This window comes from Miniopterus schreibersii (assembly GCF_964146895.1).
Source record: "Miniopterus schreibersii genome assembly, chromosome: 4".
Lineage (NCBI taxonomy): Eukaryota > Metazoa > Chordata > Mammalia > Chiroptera > Miniopteridae > Miniopterus > Miniopterus schreibersii.
The window spans coordinates 47791377-47815243 of record NC_138105.1 but is presented as its reverse complement, the minus strand read 5'-3'; the positions used below and the strand labels follow the sequence as shown (position 1 = coordinate 47815243).

The 23867-nt window shown below is 38.1% G+C and overlaps 1 protein-coding gene across 1 annotated transcript in view; it reads right to left on the bottom strand.

Annotated features, from left to right (window-relative positions):
- LOC308556210 (uncharacterized protein) overlaps positions 1 to 23867 on the bottom strand; it is a 91800-nt gene that overhangs the window by 19931 nt on the left and 48002 nt on the right. Inside the window, exons 14-18 of the mRNA XM_081135381.1 lie at positions 23177 to 23216; positions 16722 to 16773; positions 5570 to 5684; positions 3032 to 3115; positions 952 to 1075 (exon numbers count right to left, since the gene is read on the bottom strand). Of these exons, the coding sequence (XP_080991507.1) occupies positions 952 to 1075; positions 3032 to 3115; positions 5570 to 5684; positions 16722 to 16773; positions 23177 to 23216 (415 nt within the window). The remainder of the gene's footprint in view (positions 1 to 951; positions 1076 to 3031; positions 3116 to 5569; positions 5685 to 16721; positions 16774 to 23176; positions 23217 to 23867) is intronic.

Here is a 23867-nt window from a genome sequence, read left to right as displayed (position 1 = left end):
AGCGGCATCTATGCATGAAGCGGAGGTCTGGAGTTATGTTCCAACAAATAAAACACTAAGAGATTACATAAAGTTTCTAAAAAAAAAAAACAAAAAAAAACCAAAAACAAAGTTGTAACATCTATCATACCACCTTTAGCTTTGAATGTTCTGATTGTTCATTTTGGATGGTAAATAAATTCATCTAATTATTTCAGTCCTCTGGTCTTAGATTAAATTGTTAAGATATATGAATTTCTAAAAGTCAGCTATCAAAAAATAAATGAAAGTTAAAAACAATGAAATAGTAATCTGATTAAAAGAAAAACTGTATAATTTGTTTTTAATTGAAAATAATCTTTAAAGGTATATAACATAATCATATCAAACAATACATATATAATTTCATTTTTAAATGTATATATTATCCCATATTTTGAGTATATTGCATGTACTCTTTAAAAACTTTAATTTTAAGAAAATTAGACTATATTTACATTTCACTTATAGAAAGCAACCAAAAGAGACTTATATTTTATTAATAAATTTTCTCTGGCATATGATTCAACTATATTAAGATTCTCATACTGAGGCAACACCTAAAGGGCCAATATACTATTTCTCTCCAACTTTTTCCCAGTCCATGTCACACACAGTTCTCTCCCATCTCCTAGGTTTGGTGGTCAGACCATCCAATTTAGTACATGGTAAAGGGTATTATATTGACTTCTAGATGCTCCAAATTTTGTCACTTTAGTGTTTAAAGAGTGTCAGTTCAGCAAGTCCACCAGTTCATTTTGAAGGACAGCATTCATGTCCACTGCTTTTTGTATCTCCCATCAATGGGGCAAAAGAAAAAAGTCCCAGAATAAAAAGAAAAGCTATTAATCGCCTAATTCAAAATCAACATGCTCGACTATTATAAACTCCAAATACAAATGTGGTAAGTCAGCCACTGAAGTTGAACCGTACCTTATCACTGAATTTTCTTCAGGTTGTTCCTTATGCAGAATATGTTGGAAATAATCTTCTACGGCTTGTGCAGTAAGAGATTTTTTTAAGTATGGGTAGTAGAGCGGGTGCCGCGCTATGACGCCTATTGTATGCAAAACATCGCGTTACTAAGCAGATACGCTGGCGATTGATCAAAACGACTCACTACTTTCAAGTTTCTTAATCTGATTCGCTGAGGACCTTGTGTACAGGACGCAGAAGGGGAAAGGGGATTTGAAGAGATACCGTGGACGAACTGTTGCCATCAAAGTGAACCTCTCAGTGGTACATGTCATTCTCCCTTCTCTGGCAAGTACCGAGTTCCTCTAATTTAGGGCTGCCAGGTTTAGACATGTCTAACTTAGGACATACCTACACATTGCATGGGACATACTTACACCAAAAATTATTCTTTAACTGAAATTCAAATTTAACAAGGCATTCCTTATTTTGTCTGGCAACTCTTAATTATGTCAAAGGGTATTATGAAATTCTAAGAAAATTTACTCTCATTCCCTCCATTTTTAAAACTAAGCATATGACAAACAGCTGCAACTTGAGAAGAGAGGGTGGAAGATTGATGCAAAATCAAACAATAAATGTGAGAATATTAACTTCAAAAGACTGTAAGTTTCAGAAGTGAAAGGCACTGACAGTCATGCTCACTGCTCTGGTCACCGGTGTGCCATGGCACACCGTGCTGCGCGAGTTTTTAAAATACGCAATATCTGACTGTTTCGTCAGGGACACTGACCTCTTTTCCCTTAGACTGTCAAAAAATGACAACAGCCAACACAACAGTAGCCCTCTGGCGTGAATGTCCAGTTTTGAACCATAAATATACAGGTTATGGAACAGAGTTGCATTTTATTGGTTTGTTGAATAATAAGGATGCATCTGATTGGCTAATACTTGATACCAGAAATCCTTATATATGAGTATAGGCACCCGGTTTTTTAAAAAGTCACTTGGGAGCAAAATAGGTAGGTAATTACTACTATTATTATTTTTTGTAAATTAATCAAAATTATACTAATTTTTTTGTCAGATTGGCAAAAAATATATTTTCTGGTGTGCTGCAGAATTTTAGTAATGAGTTATGTGTCATGAGATGAAAAAGGTTGAAAATCACTGACTAGAGAATGTTCAGGAATAAAAGGTTGGCTAATCCATTTTTCTTAGTTATCTCAGCTCAAACAGCTCAAGTAAGTACAACAGGTAAATGGTGAAAATAAAGTACGCCAACCGCCTGTGGCCATAATGCAGCTGGCCTTCCAGGAACAGTGTCAACAGAGTCATTGTAAGATTTCAGATACTGACACGGTAGTAAGTATCTGTTCACCTGTATTCCTTACAGTTTGCAAACTCCCTAGACAATGGAGATTTAGGTCTACTCTGGTTATACATATATGTTGTTTTTACTAAAGAACAAAGACATTTACAGTCCACTTAAAGGCATTTATTAAATGATAGTCTGGTTATTCCTGGGATTTCAGTAAAGAGACGAATAAATGGCATTCCAAGAGCTTACAAAGGAAAAAGAACCAGGGAAGTTATTCTAAGGAGAAAAGAAAAGGATCTGGCAATTTCTGGAGAGAAAAAGGAGAAAAGAGTTTTAAGAGGTGAAGAGATATTCTTTAAAAATATATAAATAAAGGAAATATATATTAATAAGGAAAAATAGAAATATGGTGATAATAAAGTATTATACTATTTAGAGAAATTAGGGAAAAGACGACTAAAAGGGAGCTCTTATCAACAGGCTAATTCATACAATAAGTGCATTATAATACTATGATACAGGAGTGGATTTTCTGGCCCCAAGTATGTTTAAATTATTTATCTTTTTGCAAAAATGTTTTTTTGAGAGGCACAGTTTATCTGAAGTACACATTTTTGTTATGTCAGTAAGAAAATAGCTAGATAGCATTGGACAACTTAATATACCTTAACCAACACAGTAAACAAAAACTTCCATTGTTTGAATCCAAATGAAAACTTAAGTGACTGAAATCAATTCTAGACATGTGAAAAATGGTTTTTATAAGCAAAAACATACCTATATTTGCAGAGTTGCCTTTGTCCCCACTTCTTGTATAGGCCAGATCTTCTAAGCGATATGTCAGTGAGCCACTTGGTAGATCTACCAATGGAAGACAATTGCAGATATACAAGGAAACTGAAAGATGGTCATATGGAATGTGGTTGTTCTAACTGGGAAGTTACATAGAGCAGCTTAATTGATCACAATTAGACCATCCCTTTTGGGACGGCTCAGCACTCTAGGTCAGATATATGTTTCTTTAGAGTTCTAAGAACACTAAACATTTATGAGGCATAGATATATGGTCTGCTTAAAAATTACAACTTTTATGTAAAACCAAAATAAAATGAGTAGGTGACAATGTCAACTGAGATCTTCATACCACTGTAAATAGGTGTAACTGCATAATCACTAGAAAGTTAAAGATCTACAGTATTATTGAACAAATGGGAAGCAGAACATTTCAGATTTTTTCTCTGTATGAGGATTTTGTAGGAATAATAATTCTTCTTTTAGATTCTAAATCCACACCTCATCTTTGTGGAAGATTAAAACTTTATAGATACTAAGATTGAACAGCATTTAATTCAATGCAGAGGACCATGAAACAATTACCAGTTCACCAAGATCAAGGTAAAGAATATGCGAAACCAGTAAGACTCCTAAAAATGAATTAGTAAGGAAACCATTTCAAATAAGTGGGAATAAATCCTCATTTGTAGAATATCTTCAAAGCTAATTTCATAAGCATACAGTAATTAAAATTAGGCCAAGAAAAACATGGACAATTATAGTGTAAACCCTCTGAATATATAGGCAGTCCTAATGAGATAGGCTAGTAAGCCAGGACAGGCAGAATAGGGAAACTGAGACAGACAGTTAAATGGCCAACCAGTTTACAGCTATCTAGTAAATCACAAAATCCTATCTTCTGTAACCAAGAACACTAAAGAGTAAATGATTTATACTTTCCCCAGTGGAGAGTAAATAGCTTAAATCACCCAACTCTGGGAGACAGCAGAAATCCAGTTAGTGCCATTTGCCAACCATACTCAAGAAGGGAATAAATCTTATTTTGGCACATTAGTATAAAGCTGATGAATATTCTATTGAGATCCTCCCCTAAGACCTTCCCTAGACTCCCAGCCTTTAAAAACTTCCTAGAGGAAAGACCCTTTCCCTTTCCCCTCTCAGGGCCTGCGTCTCCTAAACTCCAGGGACTCCACAGGACTTGCAACCAGGGCAGCAATGGGCAGCAGCAGTTCGTCCTGGGCTAACTCCCTGAACCTGTCCCCAAGGCTCCCTTTTCTCTGACTTCTTAGTGAGCCAAAGCAGTCCTGCCTAGGCTCATTTCCCTACCTAGTCCCTCTCCTGTTGCTTCTTCTATCCTAGGCCCTTCCTTGTTTCACTGTCCCCAGCTTTAATAAATCACCTGGACCTGAAAGAAGTCAAGAACCCACACACTACTGGCTGGCCCTAGGCAGACCCCTCAGGGCCAGGTCCCCTTTCTGGTAACATTACCATGATATATGAACTACATGTAATTGCACGATTATTATTCAGTTCACCCACACATAGCAAAGTGTGCAGTTGTGTTGCCTCCTTGGTCTCCCAGTGATAAACCCACATGACATTTTATAAAAATGGATTGTAGAAAGAGAATTAGCCAAGAAAAAAGTGTAGCAAAGAAACAACAAGTGGTTAAATAGGGGAAGTAAAATTATACCTGGAATTACAGAAGAAAGGGCCCACAGTAGGAATGCTAACACTGTTGAAATACTATAGATAAGCCAACTCTAGAAGAAATTAGTGAAGGCAATTTATCAGCATAAAGAGACTGTGATTAAAAGGATGAAGAAGTCCCTGAGGAAATGATGCCTAAAAGAAAACATTTACATAAGGAATTCTTGAAGATATTTCCCAATGGAGAGTCCAAAGGATAAAATGTTGGAAGCTAATCCAAACATACAAAGATAGACAAGTCAGGGCAGATCTATGGATTTCTTTTCGTTTCCTGATGTGTAATCTCAAAAAAGGCTGAGAACTTTCCAAAGCCCTTTTTTTCTGATTCAAATGTTCCCTTCATGACTATTTTCCATAACAATGATTGCCTTTGGTGTACCTATCCTGCCTTCACTAGAATGTTACTGGATAAATCACTCTTCTGACAGTGTGTCTCTCTGAATCCACTCTAAAAACCAGCCTTCCACTTGTTCAGAGCGATCCTTGATTTATGCAACCATTACATTTGTTTGGATTCTCTCTTCAACAAAGAGATGAGAGACCAATTGAATTGGAGGGTCATCATTTTTCTCCATAAATCTCAAGTCCATTCAGTATCATGGACGAAACGCTCAGCTGATATGTCTGCCTACTCAGGTGTGGCCATGCCCTGGCCTCAGGTAAATGACACTAGTGCACCCTGCCAAAGTGTCCTACACATTGCCACATCATCTTTACAGATACTAAAAATACACTGGAAGAAAGAAGTAATGAAAAATAGAAAGAATAACTACTTTGGTAGAACATACTAGATAGAGAATATGAACATACCTTTTAGGTCATCATCTATCTTGGGTAAATTTGGTAAAGCCGATGTGTCCAGTGTAAAAGTGAGATCTTCGTGGAAGGTTTCAATATGTTCTCCATTAATCAGGTGGATATCAACCTGAAAAAAAAATCTTTTAAAGCCAGGAAATGGGAAGAAAAGATTTTATGAATAAGAAGGTACTTACAATTTCATTTAATTGGAATACTAATTAGTCAGTTCTTTACTCCCATCTTAGAAGTTCTGTTTTTGAAACTAATTCTAATTTTTGAAAAAAGTTCTGCTTTTATGGAACAACATGAAGCATATTGCTTTGTCATTCCTCTCAGTGGAAAAAACAAAAGCTATATACTTCTCTGAGCAAGTATCCTGATCTCAGGAGTTCTGCCTCGGCTTGCTGATAGTGAGGAGAGAGAGACAATGAACTCTGATAGTCTGGGGCAAACTAAGTTGCAGAAGCACTAACAAGGATGGCCCCGAGGCTTACACTAGAATCAAAGACTCTTTGTTTCTTGTAGATTAATGACTGATGGCTGCCTCATCAGCACAATTTCCCTGAAAAAAGCATTTCCAGCTTCCTCACCTCGTCCTCAGAGAATTCATCTGAGGCACACCTCTCAAGTGCCAGAGCCTCACAATGGAGCTTCCTGTGTGTCATAATCAAGTGTCAGCCTCATCTTTTTTATCAGGGTGTGGTGAACCTGGCTCACACACCAAAGTGCAGTCAAGTCACAATGTGGCAGGGAATCTAGAATAGCATGTCTTAAATTTACTTATATGAAGGCATTCATTTCTATAAGGGTGGAGCCGTGTCTTTTTCTTCTTTGTGTCCTAATGACTAGCACAGCCAGCGCCTGCAGCATACAAGTTTTCAATCAGTGTTGTACTGAACTGTGTGAGTTTTAGTTACTTGTTGTTTTCCAAGGTGGCCCTTGCAATTATTTTTGATCTTCATGACCAATGCAAGTGCTGAGAATTGGAACCATGCTATGTAAGTATCAGTATTCTGTGTTTACTCTTGGATTTTTTTTTTTTTTTATCTCCAAGCTGTTCCATCTAAACAAAGGGAAACCTTATTCTCCCCCCATCCTGTCCAGCCAGCTTAAAATTGCTGCTTACTTTTTCTTGTTTAAGATTACTAAGGCAAAAGCAACTGATTGAACTGTGCTACTGTTATTTTAATATACAAAGAGCTCATAGCTTGTTCATGTTTCTTGCCATTGCAAGTTCTGGGCAAAACTGAGATCCCTGACAATAACAGGTCTCAATAATTTTAGATGGTGATCTGGCAAAAGTGGTTATGGCCATACTGAATGCTATTAACAGGTGTTTACCTACAGGTTCTTATTCAGAATATGTTCCTTCCAAATGCTGAGAAATGTATTGAAGCAGAGGCATCTGAATATTTGTTCTGGCAAGCTATCTTTCAAATATTTCCAGATGGAGACTGTCCTTAGCTGTTAATTAGCTTATCCATTTCCCTATTGTTTACGACTTCATAGTAGCCTATGAGGAGCTGATTAGGTGTCTTATCTTTCTATTAATGGGTGAAAAGGAGGCCTTTTGAAACCAATTGATAAAAAACGAGTTGTAAATTACTTTGAAAAATTAGCTTTAAATTATGCCCTAGAAACTCCTCATCAATTTGTTATGGCCCAAATTTCCAAATTTCCGGTAACTATATACACAGTCTGCAGATGGCACTGATTGGTGATACTCCCCACTCCTTTTCCAGCATGAAACAGCTCTATCATTTTCCATGACCCACAAGACGGGATCACCTCATGTTTCAATAATAGTCTCCATAACTGAAAACTTGGCAGCCGTATTGCCAAAAATCAGGTTACCATGAATCCCACCAATGGAAAGCATAATTTTGTGTTACTGTATTTTCTCTATCTCTAAGCAAATGGCTTTTCACAACAGAGGACAATTCTGGAAGGTCATGGTTCAGGTGAATTATAAATAAGGGCAAGTCCAGAAACTCCTACACAGGACATATTTTCTATGACTTTTGACAAAGATGAAGTAACTCTAAGAAGCTTATTTTGGGAAGAGTAAGAGTCTCACATACTTCCATTTGGAGTTAAAGGAAAAAATAGAAAGGGAAAAGAAATTGTTCAGTGAGATAGCAGCTTACAAATTTCCAGAATGAATGAAAGAACAAGTCCTCTGATACCTGAAACTTAAAGAATTCCAAAACAGGAATGAAGAAATGGATGCCTAGCCACAACATGTTGAAATGGTAGAATGCCAAAAGAAAGAAAAAAGGCCAGGAAAGAAAAGAGACATTAACCACTGACGGGCTACCAAACTGAGAGCTGATTTTTCAGCAGCAATAGTGGGAATAACCAAAGTGTTACAGCTTTCAGCCTACAGCTATTCCTAGTAAAATTATCTTTCAAACTTATGGGAGAAATAAGCTCATTTTTAAGACTTTATATTTTGGGCAGTTTGATTTTCACTATAAAATAGAGCAAAAAGTACAGAGAGTTTCCATATTCCCATTTTCCTCACACATGCATACCTTCCCCACTATCACCATCCTGCACCAGAAAGGAACATTTGTTACAATCAATGAACCGACACTGACACATCGTTATCACCAAAGTCCATAGTTAAATTAGGGTTCACCCTGGTTGTATATTTATGGGTTTTAACAAATGAATCAACCATTATACTATCATGCATAATAGTTTCACTGCCCTAAAAACCTATTCATCCCTTCTCTCCCCGATCGCTGGCAGCCACTTTTCTTTTTCCTATTTCTATCATTTTGCCTTTTCTAGAACTTCATGTAGTTGGAATCATAAAGTATGTAACCTTTTCAGATTGTCTCCTTTCATTTAGTAATATGCACTTAAGGTCTTTTCATGGCTTGATAGCTCATTTCTTTTTGGCATCGAGTAACATTCCATTGCCTGGATGTACCACAGTTTATCCATTTACCTTCTGAAGGATATTTTGGGTGCTTCCAAATTTTGGCAATTATGAACAAAGCTTCCATAAACAAAAAATCTGTGTGTAGGATTTTATGTAGACATGTTTTTGATTCATTGAGTAAATATCAAGGAACATGATTGTTGAATCAAATGCTAAAAGTATATTTAGTTTTGTAAGAAACTGCCATATTGTCTTCCAAAGAAGCTGTAGCAGCCTGCATTCTCACCAGCGACGGATCAGAGTTCCTGTTGGTCCACATCCTCACCAGCACTTAATGTTGTCATCACTGGTGTGGTGAGCATTTGGTGTTGAACATCTTTTCATATGCTTATTTGCCACCTGTATATCTTTGGTGAGGTGCCTGCTAAGGTTTTTTGCCCATATTTTAATCAGGTTGTTTTCCTATTGTTGAGTGTTAACAGTTGTTTGCATGTTTTAAATAACAGTCCTTTATTAGGTATGTCTTTTGCAAATATTTTCCCTCTGAAAGTGGCCAGTGTTCTCATTCTCTTGACAGTGTCTTTCACAGAGCAAAACCTTTTAATTTTACACTTGATCTTAGCCAAAAGGCCAAGAAGCGATAAAACTTTTAATTCTAATGAAACAGCTCATCAATTACCCCTTTCATCGGTTGTGCCTTTGGTGCTGTATCTAAAAAGTCATCACCATACCCAAGGTCATCCAGGTTTTCTCTTATGCTATCTGCTAGGAGTTTTATAGTTTTGTATTTTACAAAGAGATCTATGATCCATTTTGAATAATGTTTTGTGAAAGGTATAAGGTCTGTATCTGGGTTGTGTGTGTGTTTGCATGTTGATGTACAGTTACTCCAGAACTATTTGTTGGCAAAAGACTACCCTCCATTGAATTGCCTTTGCACCTTTGTCAAAGGTTAGATGACTATACTTGCATGGGAATACTTCTGGGCTTTTTATTCTGTTCCTCTGATCTATTTGTCTGTTCTTTCACCAGTACCACACTGTCTTAATTACTGTAGCTTTATAGTAAGTCTTGAGGTTGGATAGTGTCAGTCCTCCAACTCTGTTCTTCTCTTTCAATATTGTGTTGGCTATTCTGGGTACTTTGCCTCTCCATATAAACTTTAAAATCGGTTTGTTGACATCCACAAAATAACTTGCTGGGATTTTTACTGTGATTGCATTGAATCTATAGATCAAGTTGGGGAAAACTCTCTTGATAATATTGAGTCTTCTTATCTGTGAACATGAACTATCTCTCCATTTATTTAGTTCTTTGATTTCACCACAGTTTTATAGTTTTCCTTATATATATATTGTACATATTTTGTTACCTTTGTACCTAAATGTTTTATCTTTTTTTGCATGCTCATGTAAATAGCATTTTCCCCCCAAATTCCACATGTTCATTTTTGGCATACAGGAAAACAACTGGCCTTTGTATTATTAACCTTGTATCCTGCAACTTTGCTAAAACTGCTTATGCATCTAAATATGCGTCTAAATAATTCATAAGTAAAAAGGGAACATAACAGGAGTTATAAAATAAAATGAAAAATAATGAAAACATAAACTTTTAAAATACACTGAACCTTGGTATTATAGCACTTAGATATTTATAGCATACATGAAAAAAGAGGAAAGATTGAAAATTCATGAACTAAGCACTCAGCATAAGAAGTTAGGAAAAGATCATCAAACAGATACAACAAAAGTAGAAATAATAAAGGCAAGAGTAAAAATTAATAAATAAGAAGTAAATGTATTTGCATTTGCAATAAAAGTATTTGCAATAAAGAGAATAAAAATGCCAAGCATTGTTCTTTGAATGCTTCTACCAAGGTTTGATCCTGACAAAAAAAACAAATAAGCAATATCATAATGAAAATGCAGTGTTACTTCGGATGCAAAAGAAATGGCAATGTAGTATTATTATGTTATGATTCACTTATGGTAGTAAACTCGAAAAAAATAAAACAGCACTCTTAGAAAAAATACCTTCAAAATGAAATCAAGAAAAAATTTGAAAAGCTAGATAGTTATATAACCATTAAAGAAACTAAATCAGTGAAGTATTTTCCCACATTAGAAAAGTACCAGACAAGTTCCATAAGAAGGAAAGGGAATTTCAATCTTTTTACAGGATATAGACCAAAGAGAAAAACACCCTCCAATTAATTTTGGTGGGCTAAAATAACTTGATACAAAAAACAAGGAAAATTTTAGATCAATCTCCCTTATAAACAGGTACAGAAATCATAAAGAAAATATTCACAAACTAAATCCAGCAATGTACACCATGATCAAGTAAGATTTATCCCAGGAATACGGGCAGATTTAATGTTATCAAATCTATTACTCTAAGACTACCTTAAGAGACTATATGAGGAGAGAAAACATACAATTATCTCAATATGTAAGACAATTATGACAAAAATTATAAAACTTTACTGGAAATACATTAAAGAAATTCAGGTTGAACTAAGCACTTAAATATGAAAGGCAGAACTTTAAAACTTTTAGGAGGAAATACAGGAGAATAAATGACCTCAGAATAGGTAAGAATTTCTTTTAGAAATAAAATTTGATGAAATGAATTACATTAAAATGAATAATTCTATTCATCAAGAAATCCCATAAAGCCATAAACTCAGAGGTAATTATTTGTGATGTATATACCTAACAAAGGATTCATTTCCAGATTATATGAAACTCTAAAAAGACAGACAACCCAACAGGAAAAGAAAGGGGAACAAAGTACACAAATGGGCATTTCCAGAAAGGCAACAAGATGGGTAATAAACACATGGAAAATACAAATTAAAACTGCAGGAAATAATTACTTTGTACCAATCACACTGGTGATAATTCAAAAGTTAGCTAATAACAAATGTTGAAGAGACTCTGAAGCACTCATATACTGAAGGGATGAGTGTAAATCAATACTTGGGAAAACGAGTTGGCATTATCCAGAAATAAAGTTAGAGGCACATACCCAACGACTCAACAATTCTACCTCTAGGTAAATACCTAGAGAAACTTTTGCACATGAGCACCAGATGTACAAGGGTGTTCAAGGCAGCCCTGTGTATAAGAGCAAAGCAGATTTAAAAAACCTACAAAAATGTCAGGGTTTTGTAAAGCAAAAATAAGTTTGTAAGTCATGGCATATTCATAAAATAGAAGACTAGATAGTGATTAAAAATGAATAAATAATTGTTCCATTCCTCAACACTGATAAATCTCAGAAGATAATTTTGAGTGGGGGAAAAAACCAAAAACAAGGTAAGTTACAGAAGACTGCTTGATTCCACATCTATGAAGTTCAAAATTATGTAAACCAAGCAATAGATTGTTTAGGAATATATAAATAAGTGGCAAAACCATATAAAAAAGCAAGAGAACAATAAACATAAAATTCAAATATATTATTAGCAACCGGAGTGGAAAGATTATAACTTATTTCTACTTCCTTCCCCTCACCTCCCCCCACCGTATGGACACAGTTTAGCAGGGAACTCAGAGCCGTGCAAATTGGATCCCGAAAAAACATCAGATAAACAGGTTTATATTCAATTTCACTGCCTTTACTTCCTGACTTCACAAAATATGTTTTTACAAAGAGTGGTAGTAGAAATAAAGGATAATCTTTTTTATTAACAATTCTCCAATTTCTCTTCTTTCCTGTAGTGTAGAACTATAGTCTATAAACCATCCACTTTTTCTAGAAACCAAAGCTTCATTAAGAACAGATACCCTGAAGAATCAATCACACCTTTCAAAAGCTGCCTCTCTGAACCTTTCAGATGAAAAAAAAATCATTTGGTTTTATAAATTACCCGATTGAGACTCATTATCTTTCAAATTTACTCGTAATTTGGATTAAACTATCCATAATCACATTCATGATTAGCATAACCTGTGTGAACTATGCTTCATTTCAGTAGATGCTTTTCTAAATAAAATCTGAGTCACATTTTGAAAGAACTTGTATTTACCAGAGCTCTTAAATGTAACTGTGAGATGCAGGCTTCCCATTATGAGTCCATAGTACAGTTAGTTTACAATTAGACCACAAATTTCTTTTGTATGAATCCATATTTTCCTCATGTCTACACTTCTTAGAGCTACACTTTTCAGGAAGAGTAGTAACTCCGTAATAGAAAGAAGCTAATTTCTCAGTGATTCATTGGATTAGCACGTTATTCAAGGACTCTTTGGGCCTTAATTCTAAGAAAATAAAAAGAATTTGAGGTAAGCAAAACAGGCTTCTTCTTTGAATTATAATGCTTTCTGACATTCTTGGGCTCTTGGTTTTTAAGACAGTGTCCGCCATGGTTTTTAAAACAGTGTCTTACAGGTAACAAAAAGAAAAAAATAATAAGGATAATTTTTTTTTAACAGGTAGTCATGAATGTCAAATAAACTAGTTTGCCATGACGTTTTGGAATGCCAGAGAAAAAGTAGAGCCATGTATTTTTCAAGATTGCATAGTTTAGTTTCTTTTTGGCAGCTCTTAGAATGTTGTATAAATTCTTTGAGAGATCCAAATTAATTCCTTTACATAATCGGGTACTTATAGTTAATAATTAATGTAACCATTTATTTTAAAAGTATACCACACCCACTTCTGAAAAGGCCTGAGGCAGTTTACATATTAACATAGCTCAAAGGCATAGTATTATGTTCCAGTACTAAATAAAACAGACGCTAGAAAACAAAGAAATTGATGCTATCAAGGACCAGTCATGTTCTGCCTCCTTTGAGTGGCTCCCCACCGCAGACCCTACCTCCTCCCTATACTCTCCGGTGGGGGCTGTTTGTTTATGAACTTGCCACTGAACCAACAGGGGCCTGGGCTAGTCCAGCAGAATCAGCAGGTCAGTCATGTGGGTTAGAGTGTGACCTTTGCATCCTGACTGCCTAGACTGGAATTGTGGCTATGTACTTTGAGCAAGTTATTAAACGTCTCAGAGCCTCAGTTTCCACTTTGGAAATTGGGGCTAATGATAGTACTTACCTCATAGGTGAGAATTAGATGAGTTTAGTATACATAAATCACTTAGAAGCTAGCACACTGTGCTCTAAATAACTATTAGCATTTGCCCATTTAACCTTCCTCCAATTTCCTATAAAAATTCTCCCTTTGAAACTTGTACCTCTTAAATTTACTATCTTCTATCCCTTCTAGTTGTTCTCATCACTCCCTGACATGTATCAGAGACTTTGGAACATGGCTTATGCTTTTTCCCTCCATCCCGAATCTGCCATAATCCTGCTCTCTTCACATGGATGACCCTTCCAATATCCAGCACCTGGCTTCTTCAACTTCAATAGCCTTCATCTCCACAGATATCAACAACTCATCCCTTTCCCCTTGTCATCGCCTGGAGCTACTCCGCTTGTAACTTCACACACACTGCTCAACTTTTTCACCACCAGCTCCTGTTACCCTCATTGTTCCAATTGTACCTGCTTTTCCACCAGAGCTGGACTGAAGTCCTACCGTTGCATTCTATGTATTAGACTTTCTTCTGGTTTTGCTTCTGTCTCCACCCTGCTTTGGTTTAGTCCTTCAACCTATCTCTTTAAATAATACCTCCACCCTGCTGTAGTGGCTCAGTTAGTGGAGTGTTGTCCCATGAACCAAGAGGTCACCAGGTTGTGGGCTTGATCCCCAGTAGGGGGTGTGCAGGAGGCAGCCGGTCAATGTTTCCCTCTCATTTCTCTCTCTCTCTTCCTCTCCCTTCCTCTCTCTCTAAAATCAATAAAAACATATTTAAAAAAATAAACAATACCTCCAACTTCTCACTTCTCTTGCTCCATTTTCCTTCTGCAATACTTACCCAAATGTGGATCAATCCAGCCTTCCTTGCTCCTAAAACCGCACTAAGTAAGTCACTCAGCTACTGCACTGGAGCCCTGTCCTCAGCTGAGCCCACAGCACAGGCTGGCAGCTTCCTCCATGGCCCCTCGCCAGCTCTGCATTTCTTTGCAAACTTCCTACCCACCACTCTCTCACATGTCATATCCGGTCACCAAGTTCTACCTAAATCATCTAAATATCTCTTGAATTGAAAAGCTCTGGTTCATTTTTCTTTGCTTCTCTTCATCTCTAATCATCTTTCTCCTCTCCAAAAATTTTTCCTCTCTGCTGCCAAAGCAATCTTCCTGAAGTTCAAGTACCATCATGTTCCCTACATCCTTACTATCCTTCAGTAACTCCCTACTGCTTTCTGATATATGCCTCATTCCATAGCTTGGCCCCAAGGCCCTCTGTGACCAGGCCCCTGTTCACCTCTCTAGATTTCTCTCTAGATCTGTCCAACCTGTATCCTATACACTCAATTGCTTGTACTTGCTTCACTGTGCCATATTCTCTCAGATCCATGCAGCTCCTTTGCAGAGAATGTCCTTTTTTGTTTCCTACTTGGATAATTCCTTCTGGCCTTTTAAGGTTCAGTTCAAACGTCACTTCTTGTCAGCTTCAGTGTACAGACTTCCCTGACCCTTCCTCCTTGACCTTTCCCTGACCCTTCCCCTTCCTGACCAGGCTGGTCGAGTGTCTCTCTTTGTCTTTCTTTGTGCGTATTCAAGTATCCCCAGTAACAGGCACAAGTAAATAGTAAGTTCATGAATAAATGAAGACATCCCATTTCCATTAAATAATGATAAAAACTATAACAGCATTTCACTTTATATGTCCATTTAGAATAGAGATCTTTAAAACTGAAGCGGAATTCATTTTGACAAGATTGATATGATAGAGTGACTGGACACTCCAGTTAGCTGGTTTGGTGGCTCAAGCTCTTAACTGGCTGAGTAAAAAGCAAGGACATGATTGACAGTTACCATTTACTGAGCAATACTGGGAGCCCAGCAGTATATCAGGCACCGAAGATTGTCTTCTAGCTCCCCTCCTGACAGCAAGAAGACTTCAACAGCTTTAGGCATCACATCCCCATAGATCAACACTTAGGAGTCAGAGAAAGGTCTGCTTCTCTTTTGTGTTTCTTTGTTAAAGAGGGAAAAGAAATCCTTTCCCAGAACCCTCGCCCTATTTCCACCATAAGAATATCTCCCTCCAAACTGAATGACAAGCCAGGTTATAGTTCAATGCCTTAAACTGGTCACAGGCAGGCATGGGAAACGGAAGCATTATTTTGGATTAGACCAATCAGGATTTACCTGAGTCACCTGAGGGAAGAGGTCACTAAAACAAAATTAGGGCCTTAATTAAGGATGAGGAGTGAAATGGCTGTTGGGAAGGCAATTAGTTGTCTTTGCTAAAATGAGTGTCATTGTTGAATAAAGGTCAGAGTTGAGGTCAGGCACATCACAGTTTGATTCCCATGTCTTCCATTTTCTTGTTGGTGTGTATGTGACCTTGGGCAAATCCCTTCTCCTCCCTGAAAATGAATTTCCTCATCTGTAAAATGGGGATAGCAAAACCTAACTTTTAACATAACTGTGAAGATTAAATAAAATAACATACATAATGTTGCCTACCACAATGAACTTCATTCATTAAAAAAATTTTTTACACCTATGATGTGTCAAGTATTATGCTGGGGGTATAGTGGTAAATAAGATGGATATGGTCCCTCCCTTCATGTAATTTATTAGCATTAAATGTTAGTTTTTTAAAAAATCCCTAATTTTGCTGACTAAAAACTTCAGAAGCACTTTGACAATCACTTTTTAAAGAAATTCCTTGTTTTCAGGAGTGCTTATTGCTTCTGAAGTTTTATGTTTAATATGTGAAGGTTTACAACATTTTTTTTTTTCTGTTTAATTTAAATTATCAGACATTTACATTTTATGAGTATATTTTCACTGTGAGTGTTATCCTGATTCCTAGAGAGAAGACAATTGGCAAAGTACAATATCTTTAAAAGTGAACCACCAAGACAATATCCAATATAATCTTGTAACCCTGAGAAAAAAATCCCGATGCAATAATGTGTAGTCCACCCACTTGAGTAGTTATATACTTGGTCTACAGTCAAGACAGATTCAGTTTATGGGGAGGGTTAGTCTTCACATAATAAGATCAATCAGGTAATTAGGGATACCCATTCCCCAACCATGATCATTAACAGTTTTTATTTTTTAATCAAATGAACAATACAGTTAAAGAGGCCAGTTAAGACTAATCTCTCCAAAAAATACCAATAACACATATGCTTGAAAGTATAATTAAGATTATTGCAGCAGATTAAGGAGTCTCTCTTACCTTAACCTTGTTTTTGGGATACAGGAAGAAAAATGGTTTTAGAACAGGAGATCTAGAATATAATACAAAAGAAGGGACAATAAACATTAGATTTACAAATCTGAGGGCTCGGAAAAGAGGGGGGGTGGGGTTTCCAGACCTCTACTCACTTGTCATGCCAGACAGGCCTCTACCTAGTTTTCCTACTGACCATATACACAAATCTATTTCTTGTTTGCATTTCCCTTTGAGCCTCAGACTTCTTCATCAGAAAGTGCCTTTATATACACAAAAATCAAGCATTAGTGGGTCATTAAAAGTTGAATGAAAAAGTTGTTTTTCTAGTACAACCTCTGGATTTTCACCAGTACATTCCTTCATCCAGTCTCCCATAAGACCAAGTAATTACCTAAAATAAGTGTACATGGAGCCAGGACATAATTTCTAGACATGAACAGAGATAAATGGCCTTTGGAATGATCTAATACTTAAGTTTAACCTAAATAACAAATATAAGGTTCAGAAGGAAGTTGACTTCTCTAATGTGGGCAGACAACAACGTATAAGAAAACCCCACAAGGTTATAAACAGGAAAGGAACACAGACACAGAGAAAGCACTGAATATTTGTGGACTGAATTGACCAAGAGGTGAAACTAGAGACAAAGTATGTTATTATTAAATTGCATGGTGTGTAAGATTAAGTTTATGGGACCAAATATCTTGGGGTCCTTAAACATTTTTAAACCTTTTTATAGTGAAATATAATATTTATAGAGAAAAGGTCAAGGAACAAACATGTACAGTTTGAGGATTTATCACAAAATAGCATCCATATAATCACCACCAATGTCAAGAAACAGATTGCTGCCTGCAGCTGAGAAGGTTCCCTCCTGCCTCTCCCAGTCACTACCACCCGCAACAAAGGTAATCACTGTCCTGACTTTGATGAAAATCTTTTCCTTGCTTTTTTTTAATATGTGACTTTAAAAAAAAAAAATGTCTTTATTGATTTCAGAGAGAGGAAGGGAGAGGGAGGAAGAGAGACAGAAACAGCAATGATGAGAGAATCGCTGATCGGCTGCCTTCTCCACGCCCCCACTGGGGATCGAGCCCACAGCCCAGGCATGTGCCCTGACGGGGAATCAAACCACGCTGCTCAACTGCTGAGCCACGCTGCCCAGGCCCTTGCTTTTCTTTACAGTTCTTCCACCTAAGTGTGCATCCCCAAACATGAGTTTATTTTTGCCTGTTTTTTGAACTTTGTATAAACGGAATTACAGTACATACTCTTCAGTTCCTGGCTTCATTGAACATTACATTTGTGAGATTCATCCATGTCGTTGAATGTAGCTGTAAATCGTTCAGCTACATGCAGTAAATTTTCAGGATTGTATTCTGTTGAAATAATATATCACAACTTATTTATCCATTCTATTGTTAGATGTTTTAATAAGTCAAAGAAGTTTTAATCTCTTTTTCTAACTATGTAGACTCATTATGGTGAAGATATGGACTGTCTTTTCAATTTGTTAAGTTGATTTATTTAAGGGAGAGAAACAAGTTTCTTAAATTCAGTGTGCTTCAGAAAAGGGGTAGCTGGAAAGGGTTGATTTTATTGGGCTGGCAGAAAGGGAAGGTGGAGAGAAAAGTGAGGAGGTTTCTCCCCTCATTTTTCCCCATTGGAGGAACACTTGGGGCCATGCTCCAAACCAAATTGGTGTCTTCCGTCACTGAAGGAGAAGTAAGGAAACCATGGTTATGTGGGCAGAGTGAGTGTGCCTAGTATGAAAGAGAAAGAGCATGTGCATGTTGACATGCACAAAAGGGCTTTAGTTCTAGTTGTTATTCCACTAATTCTTGATATTGGTTTGGATATATTTGCTGTATTTTGGTCATTAAACCAATAATATTCTATCAATCACAGCCTCTATTTCATTATACAAAGGGTTGTTGCTTTGCATTGGACGGGGTTATTTATTGTTCAGCTAATACTGAGCCCTCTCCAGTTCTCCCTTGGAATGAAGTGTCTTCCCCTGTCTTTCGGCTTGGCCACGTGACATGCTTTGGTCACTGGAAAATCAGCAGGTGTGGCACAAGCAGCAGCTCTAAATATGCTGGATGGTGGACTCATGCTCTTGTGCTCCAATGATCTTCCAGAAAAGCCAGCCCTGATTGGCCTCCACCCCTAGGCCCCAGAATGAAAAATGTGGAGCACATGTGAATCCAGCCCAAAATCCAACTAACTTGTAACTTGGAGCAGGACTGCCCATCCCAACTGAGCTTATATCAGCCCCGCTGCAGTTGACCATCAGTGTGAGAACAAGTGCTAATTATTGTGAGCTGCTGAGTATATTTTGCCATTACAGAGGCAAAAATAGCTATCACTCCTACTGGGCCGTGGCCAAGTAGCTCAGCTGGTTGGAACATCATCCCACACACCAAAAGGCTGCAGGTTCAATTCCCAGTCAGGGCACATACCCAGGTTGCAGGTTTGATTGGCCAGGGCCCATATGGGAGGCAACCAATCAATGTTTCTCACATCAATCTTTCTCTCTCTCCCTCTTCCTCTCTCTCTGAAATCAACAGAAACTTATCCTCAGGTGAGGATTTAAAAATAATAATAATAATTTTGCAGTACTTGCATTCTCCCACAACCACATCAAAATTACCAAAAACTACAGAACAGCCATCATTCAGATCGCCTGAAATCTAGCTGAATGGAAGTTCTACAACTGGGGATTTAAAAGAAGCAGCCAGGTTGAGACTGGGAGGAGGGGTGGAGATGCAGAATGGGTTGGTCCCACAGATAAAAATCAGGAGAGAAAGCTCGGCTTTGGAGGTTCCCCCTTGAGGAGTGAGGGGTCCCAGTCTCCCACCAGATTCCTCTAGCCCAGGGTTCCTGTGCCAGGAAGAGAAGACCCCATAACTTCTGGATGTAAAATCCAGTGGTGATTGTTGCTGAGTGAGACAGGGCTGCTGGAATCCCAGGTGTTCCTCTTAAAGGGCCTGTGCAGGGGCTTACTCAGACTCACTCCCTCTGAGCTCCAGCTCTGGGGCAGCAGCTGGAAAGGGACCAGGGACATACGAAAAGGAACTAAGGAACTAAATTATCTAGCATTAGGGCGAGAGCTGAGGGGGCAGCTTTCTGCCAGACAAAAGTGCTCACAGAGGCCATAGTTCCTTTTCTGAGATCCCTTTCTCTACAGGCATAATATCCGAGTCTGTATCAACTGGTTGCCCACCCTGGTGATTCCCTGAGACCCTGCCGCACCCAACTTGCAGGCCCACCCAAGCTGCTTCCAGTGGCTTTTCCATACGAATGGCCTGTTTTGGCTCATGCTTCAGAATTTCCGAAAATTGTGCAAACAAGCAGCATCTGACTTCAGTGTGCCCTGTACCAAGTGGCGCTAGGCCCAGCACTAGTGGCAGCTGGCCTTGGTTCACAGCTTGGCCTCACCTGGGCACCTCCAAGCCCAGCACAAGTAGCAGCCATATACATATTGTTTTGCAGCTCATGCCCAGTGGCCCTGAGCAAAACACAGGTGGCAGCTGACCTTGGCCTGCACCTCCCAGGATGCTCCAGAGCCACTGTACTCGGTGGACAGCCCAGCAACCTCCACAAGTGACACACTCAAGGGGAGGACTCAGTGGGCTCCAGAGCCCCAGTGAAGTCATGGTCTGTGGGATGGGCCCTGCACACTTGATCCTCCTTGGTGGTAGGAGGTCCGTGGTCAAAGACAATTGCAGCCAACTGACCTGAGGGTAAATCCCTCCCATGGACGTGTAAATAGCAATCAAGTCTCGCCTACAACAGGAGGGTGTACACAGCGCACTTGGGGGTGGGGGTGGGGTGCACCTGGAGTGCCCAGCTTGGGTGACGGGGGAGACTGTGGAACACCGACTACATAAGGCCACTCTAACAAGCCTGGGAGATGTAGGAACTCTGCCTAATACATAGAAACAAACAGGGAGGCTGCCAAAATGAGGAGACAAAGAAACATGTCCCAGATAAAAGAAGAGAACAAAACTCCAGAAAAAGAACTAAACAAAAAAGGAGACAAAAAAGTGATCTAGTGGATGCAGAGTTCAAAACACTGGTTATAAGGATGCTCAGTGAACTAAAAAAGAACCAGTCAGAAATGAAGGATATACTAACTGAAATGAAAAATTTACAGGGAATCAACAGTAGACTAGATGAAGCCAAGAGTCAAATCAGTGATTTGAAATATAAGGAAGCAAAAAACACTCAACCAGAACAGGAAAAAGAAAACAAAATCCAAAAAAATGAGGATAGTGTAAGGAGCCTCTGGGACAACTTCAAATGTACCAACATTTGTCTCATGGGGGTGCCAAAAGGAGAAGAGAGAGAGCGAGTAATTGAAAACTTATTTGAAAAAATAATAAAGACTATAAATTAGCAAAATAGATAGGTCAGATGGTAATAAGTGCCCTAAAAAAAATAAAGCAAAGTAGGGGGACAGAAAGTGTTAGATGATCTTAGGCAATATTAAATAGGGTGGTCAGGTGGTTCTCTTTGAGAAAATAACTTTTGGGATGATACCTGAAGTGAGGGAGGGAACCATGAGCATTTGAGTCAGAGTGAGGAGAAAGTGCAAAGACTTTGAGGTAACCTGGAAGGGAGGCCAGTGCATGAGGCTGGAGCAGAATGAGTGCCTGCAAGAAGGTCAAGATTAGAGAACAGAGATTGGGCAAAGCCTGCTAGACCATCTTCAGGACTACGGCATCTACTCTAAGTAAGATTAAAGATTGGAACAAAGGAGTGATATCATTTGGCTTACATGTTTAAAGAAAGAACATACATTCATAGTAGCACACAGACACAGACAACAGTGTGGGGAAGGCCTGAGAAGGGGGGCGGGGGCTGGGTGAAAGTGGACAAAAGGGGAGCACGGGGGACATCTGTAATAAAGTTAGTGACAACAAAAAATTTATAATAAAAAGTCACTCTATTTTAAGAACAGATTATAATGGGAAGTAGAACCAGAGTGACCAGTTAGGAAATTACTGCAATAATTCAGGCCAGAGATGACAGTGATTGGAACCAGGGTGGCAACAGTGAGGGTAATAAGTGGTCAGACTTCTGACATATTTTGAAGACACAGGCACAGAACTATGGCTGATGGCCTGTACATAAGACACGAGAAAAGGGAGTAGTCAGGGATGACATGAAGGTTTTTGGCTTGAAGTTGTCATTTACTGAAAAGAGGGGAGACTGGTCAGGTTGGGGTAATGGGGTTGAGTTTGGGACATGCTAAGCATGAGATGTTTACTAGGCATCCAAATGGAAGCTGTTAACAGATAGTATATGAGCTTGAGGACCAAGGAAAACAAAAGAGCTAGAGAAATAAATTTGACAGTCATTGGCATATAGGTGGTATTTGAAGGTAATGATAAAATGAACTCATCAAAGGCGTGAGTGCAGGTAGAAAAGAAGAGAGGTCCAAGGACCATGCCTTGAGACACTGCAGTGTTTCCAAGTTAGGGAGGAAGAGAAAGATCCAGCAAAGGAGATAGAGGAATTTCTGACAATGAGACAGGAGACTTCCACAGGAAGCTAGTGTCTTGGAAGCCAAGTTAAAAAAGTATTTAAAGGAGGAGAATCATGACCCATGGTGCCAAATTATGCTCAGAGTGCAAGTAAGATGATGACAACAGACCTTTGTATTACACAAAATAAAGGTACGGGAGACCTTGACAAGGGCAGTTCTGAAGGACCGATGGGGTGAAACCCTTCTCTCTCGTTGTAGAGGGTTCAGGAGAGAATGGAGAGAAAAGAATGAATAGTACAGACAACACTTTTGAAGCTCTTTTTCTGCCTTATCAGACTTGTAGACAGAAAGAGAATCCATGCATTCTTGATCAAGCTGACACAAATACATACTGGAACCCAGCAATCTTAACATATCATATCTTATCTCATCTCCAAAGAATAGAACACAAAGCGGCTAGAAAATTCCACTAAAGCACAAGAATTTACTTCATTTTCTACAAAAATAATTACCAAGAGAAATTGAACTACAGGTTCTGGCAGAAGTACTAACCTAAACGAGATGGCTACCTTCCTCTAATTTTGTTAGGTGAAGCTAAGTAAGTCTCCATTGTCAATAAATTGTATTTCCCCCATTGTAAATTAGTGGTTGGAAAAACAGATTAGCTAAGCCTTATTTTTCTATTCCCTAGAAAAGCCATTTATCTCGAGAACTTTAACCCCAGGGACCAATTCACCTTTCTGAGTCATCTAGGATCAGTACAGGAGATTCTCAGATAGGCCACCTTACTGCTCGGGAGCCCCAGTCGGCTCCGGGGAGTCTCAGGAGAGTTAATGAACAAGATGTGCCAGGAGGACAGGCCTGGGATCCCCAGACCTGCCTTGTTCTCAACCCTATGCAGAAAACTATGTGAGGGGAAATAATATATAAAAAACAAACTTTAGCATGTCATGAGTAAACTTACACTTTTGGACGACCTCCAACCACTGCCATCAGACCGGGTGCTAAAGAGAAAAAAACATTAAAACTATTTCCTTCTTACAATATAAGGGTTTGATAAATTATTATACTATAACCTCATGTGGTCCATTGTAACAAAGGATTAATTTTCTAATATAGAGTGCTATTAAGCTCTTCAGAAAATGCAAGCTAAAACAATGTCCAGAATTCATAATTAGGAATCAGTAAATGGAGGAATAATTTAGCAATTAAAAATTCTTATGGAATAGAATCAAGTTATTATTACAACTGAGAAAGCTAAAAGACAAGAAAGCAAACAATTTTCATCACAGTAATGGAGTCACATTGTACTTTTATGATACATTCTTCTATTTTAAATATTCAATTTGTAGGATTAATTCTTTTAACAACCAACAGAAACCTTAAACTTCATTGCAGAAAATCCTTTTTGGTTGTGTTTTGTATTCTTTTGTGTGCGTGTGTGTGATGGGGACATCTTCTCTTTGCTCCAAAAACCAAAATATAATCAGAAATTTTTAGCCTTCTTAGATAGAACCTTTAAACTTGAGCTATAGAGAAGAAAGGTACTAACTTGTCCTCTCTCTGTCCATATACACCACCTAGTGGACTTATAATTTAATTAAGAATGAGAAAAGACTTCTATGATCTAAGAACTCAAATTACAGAGGTTGGCT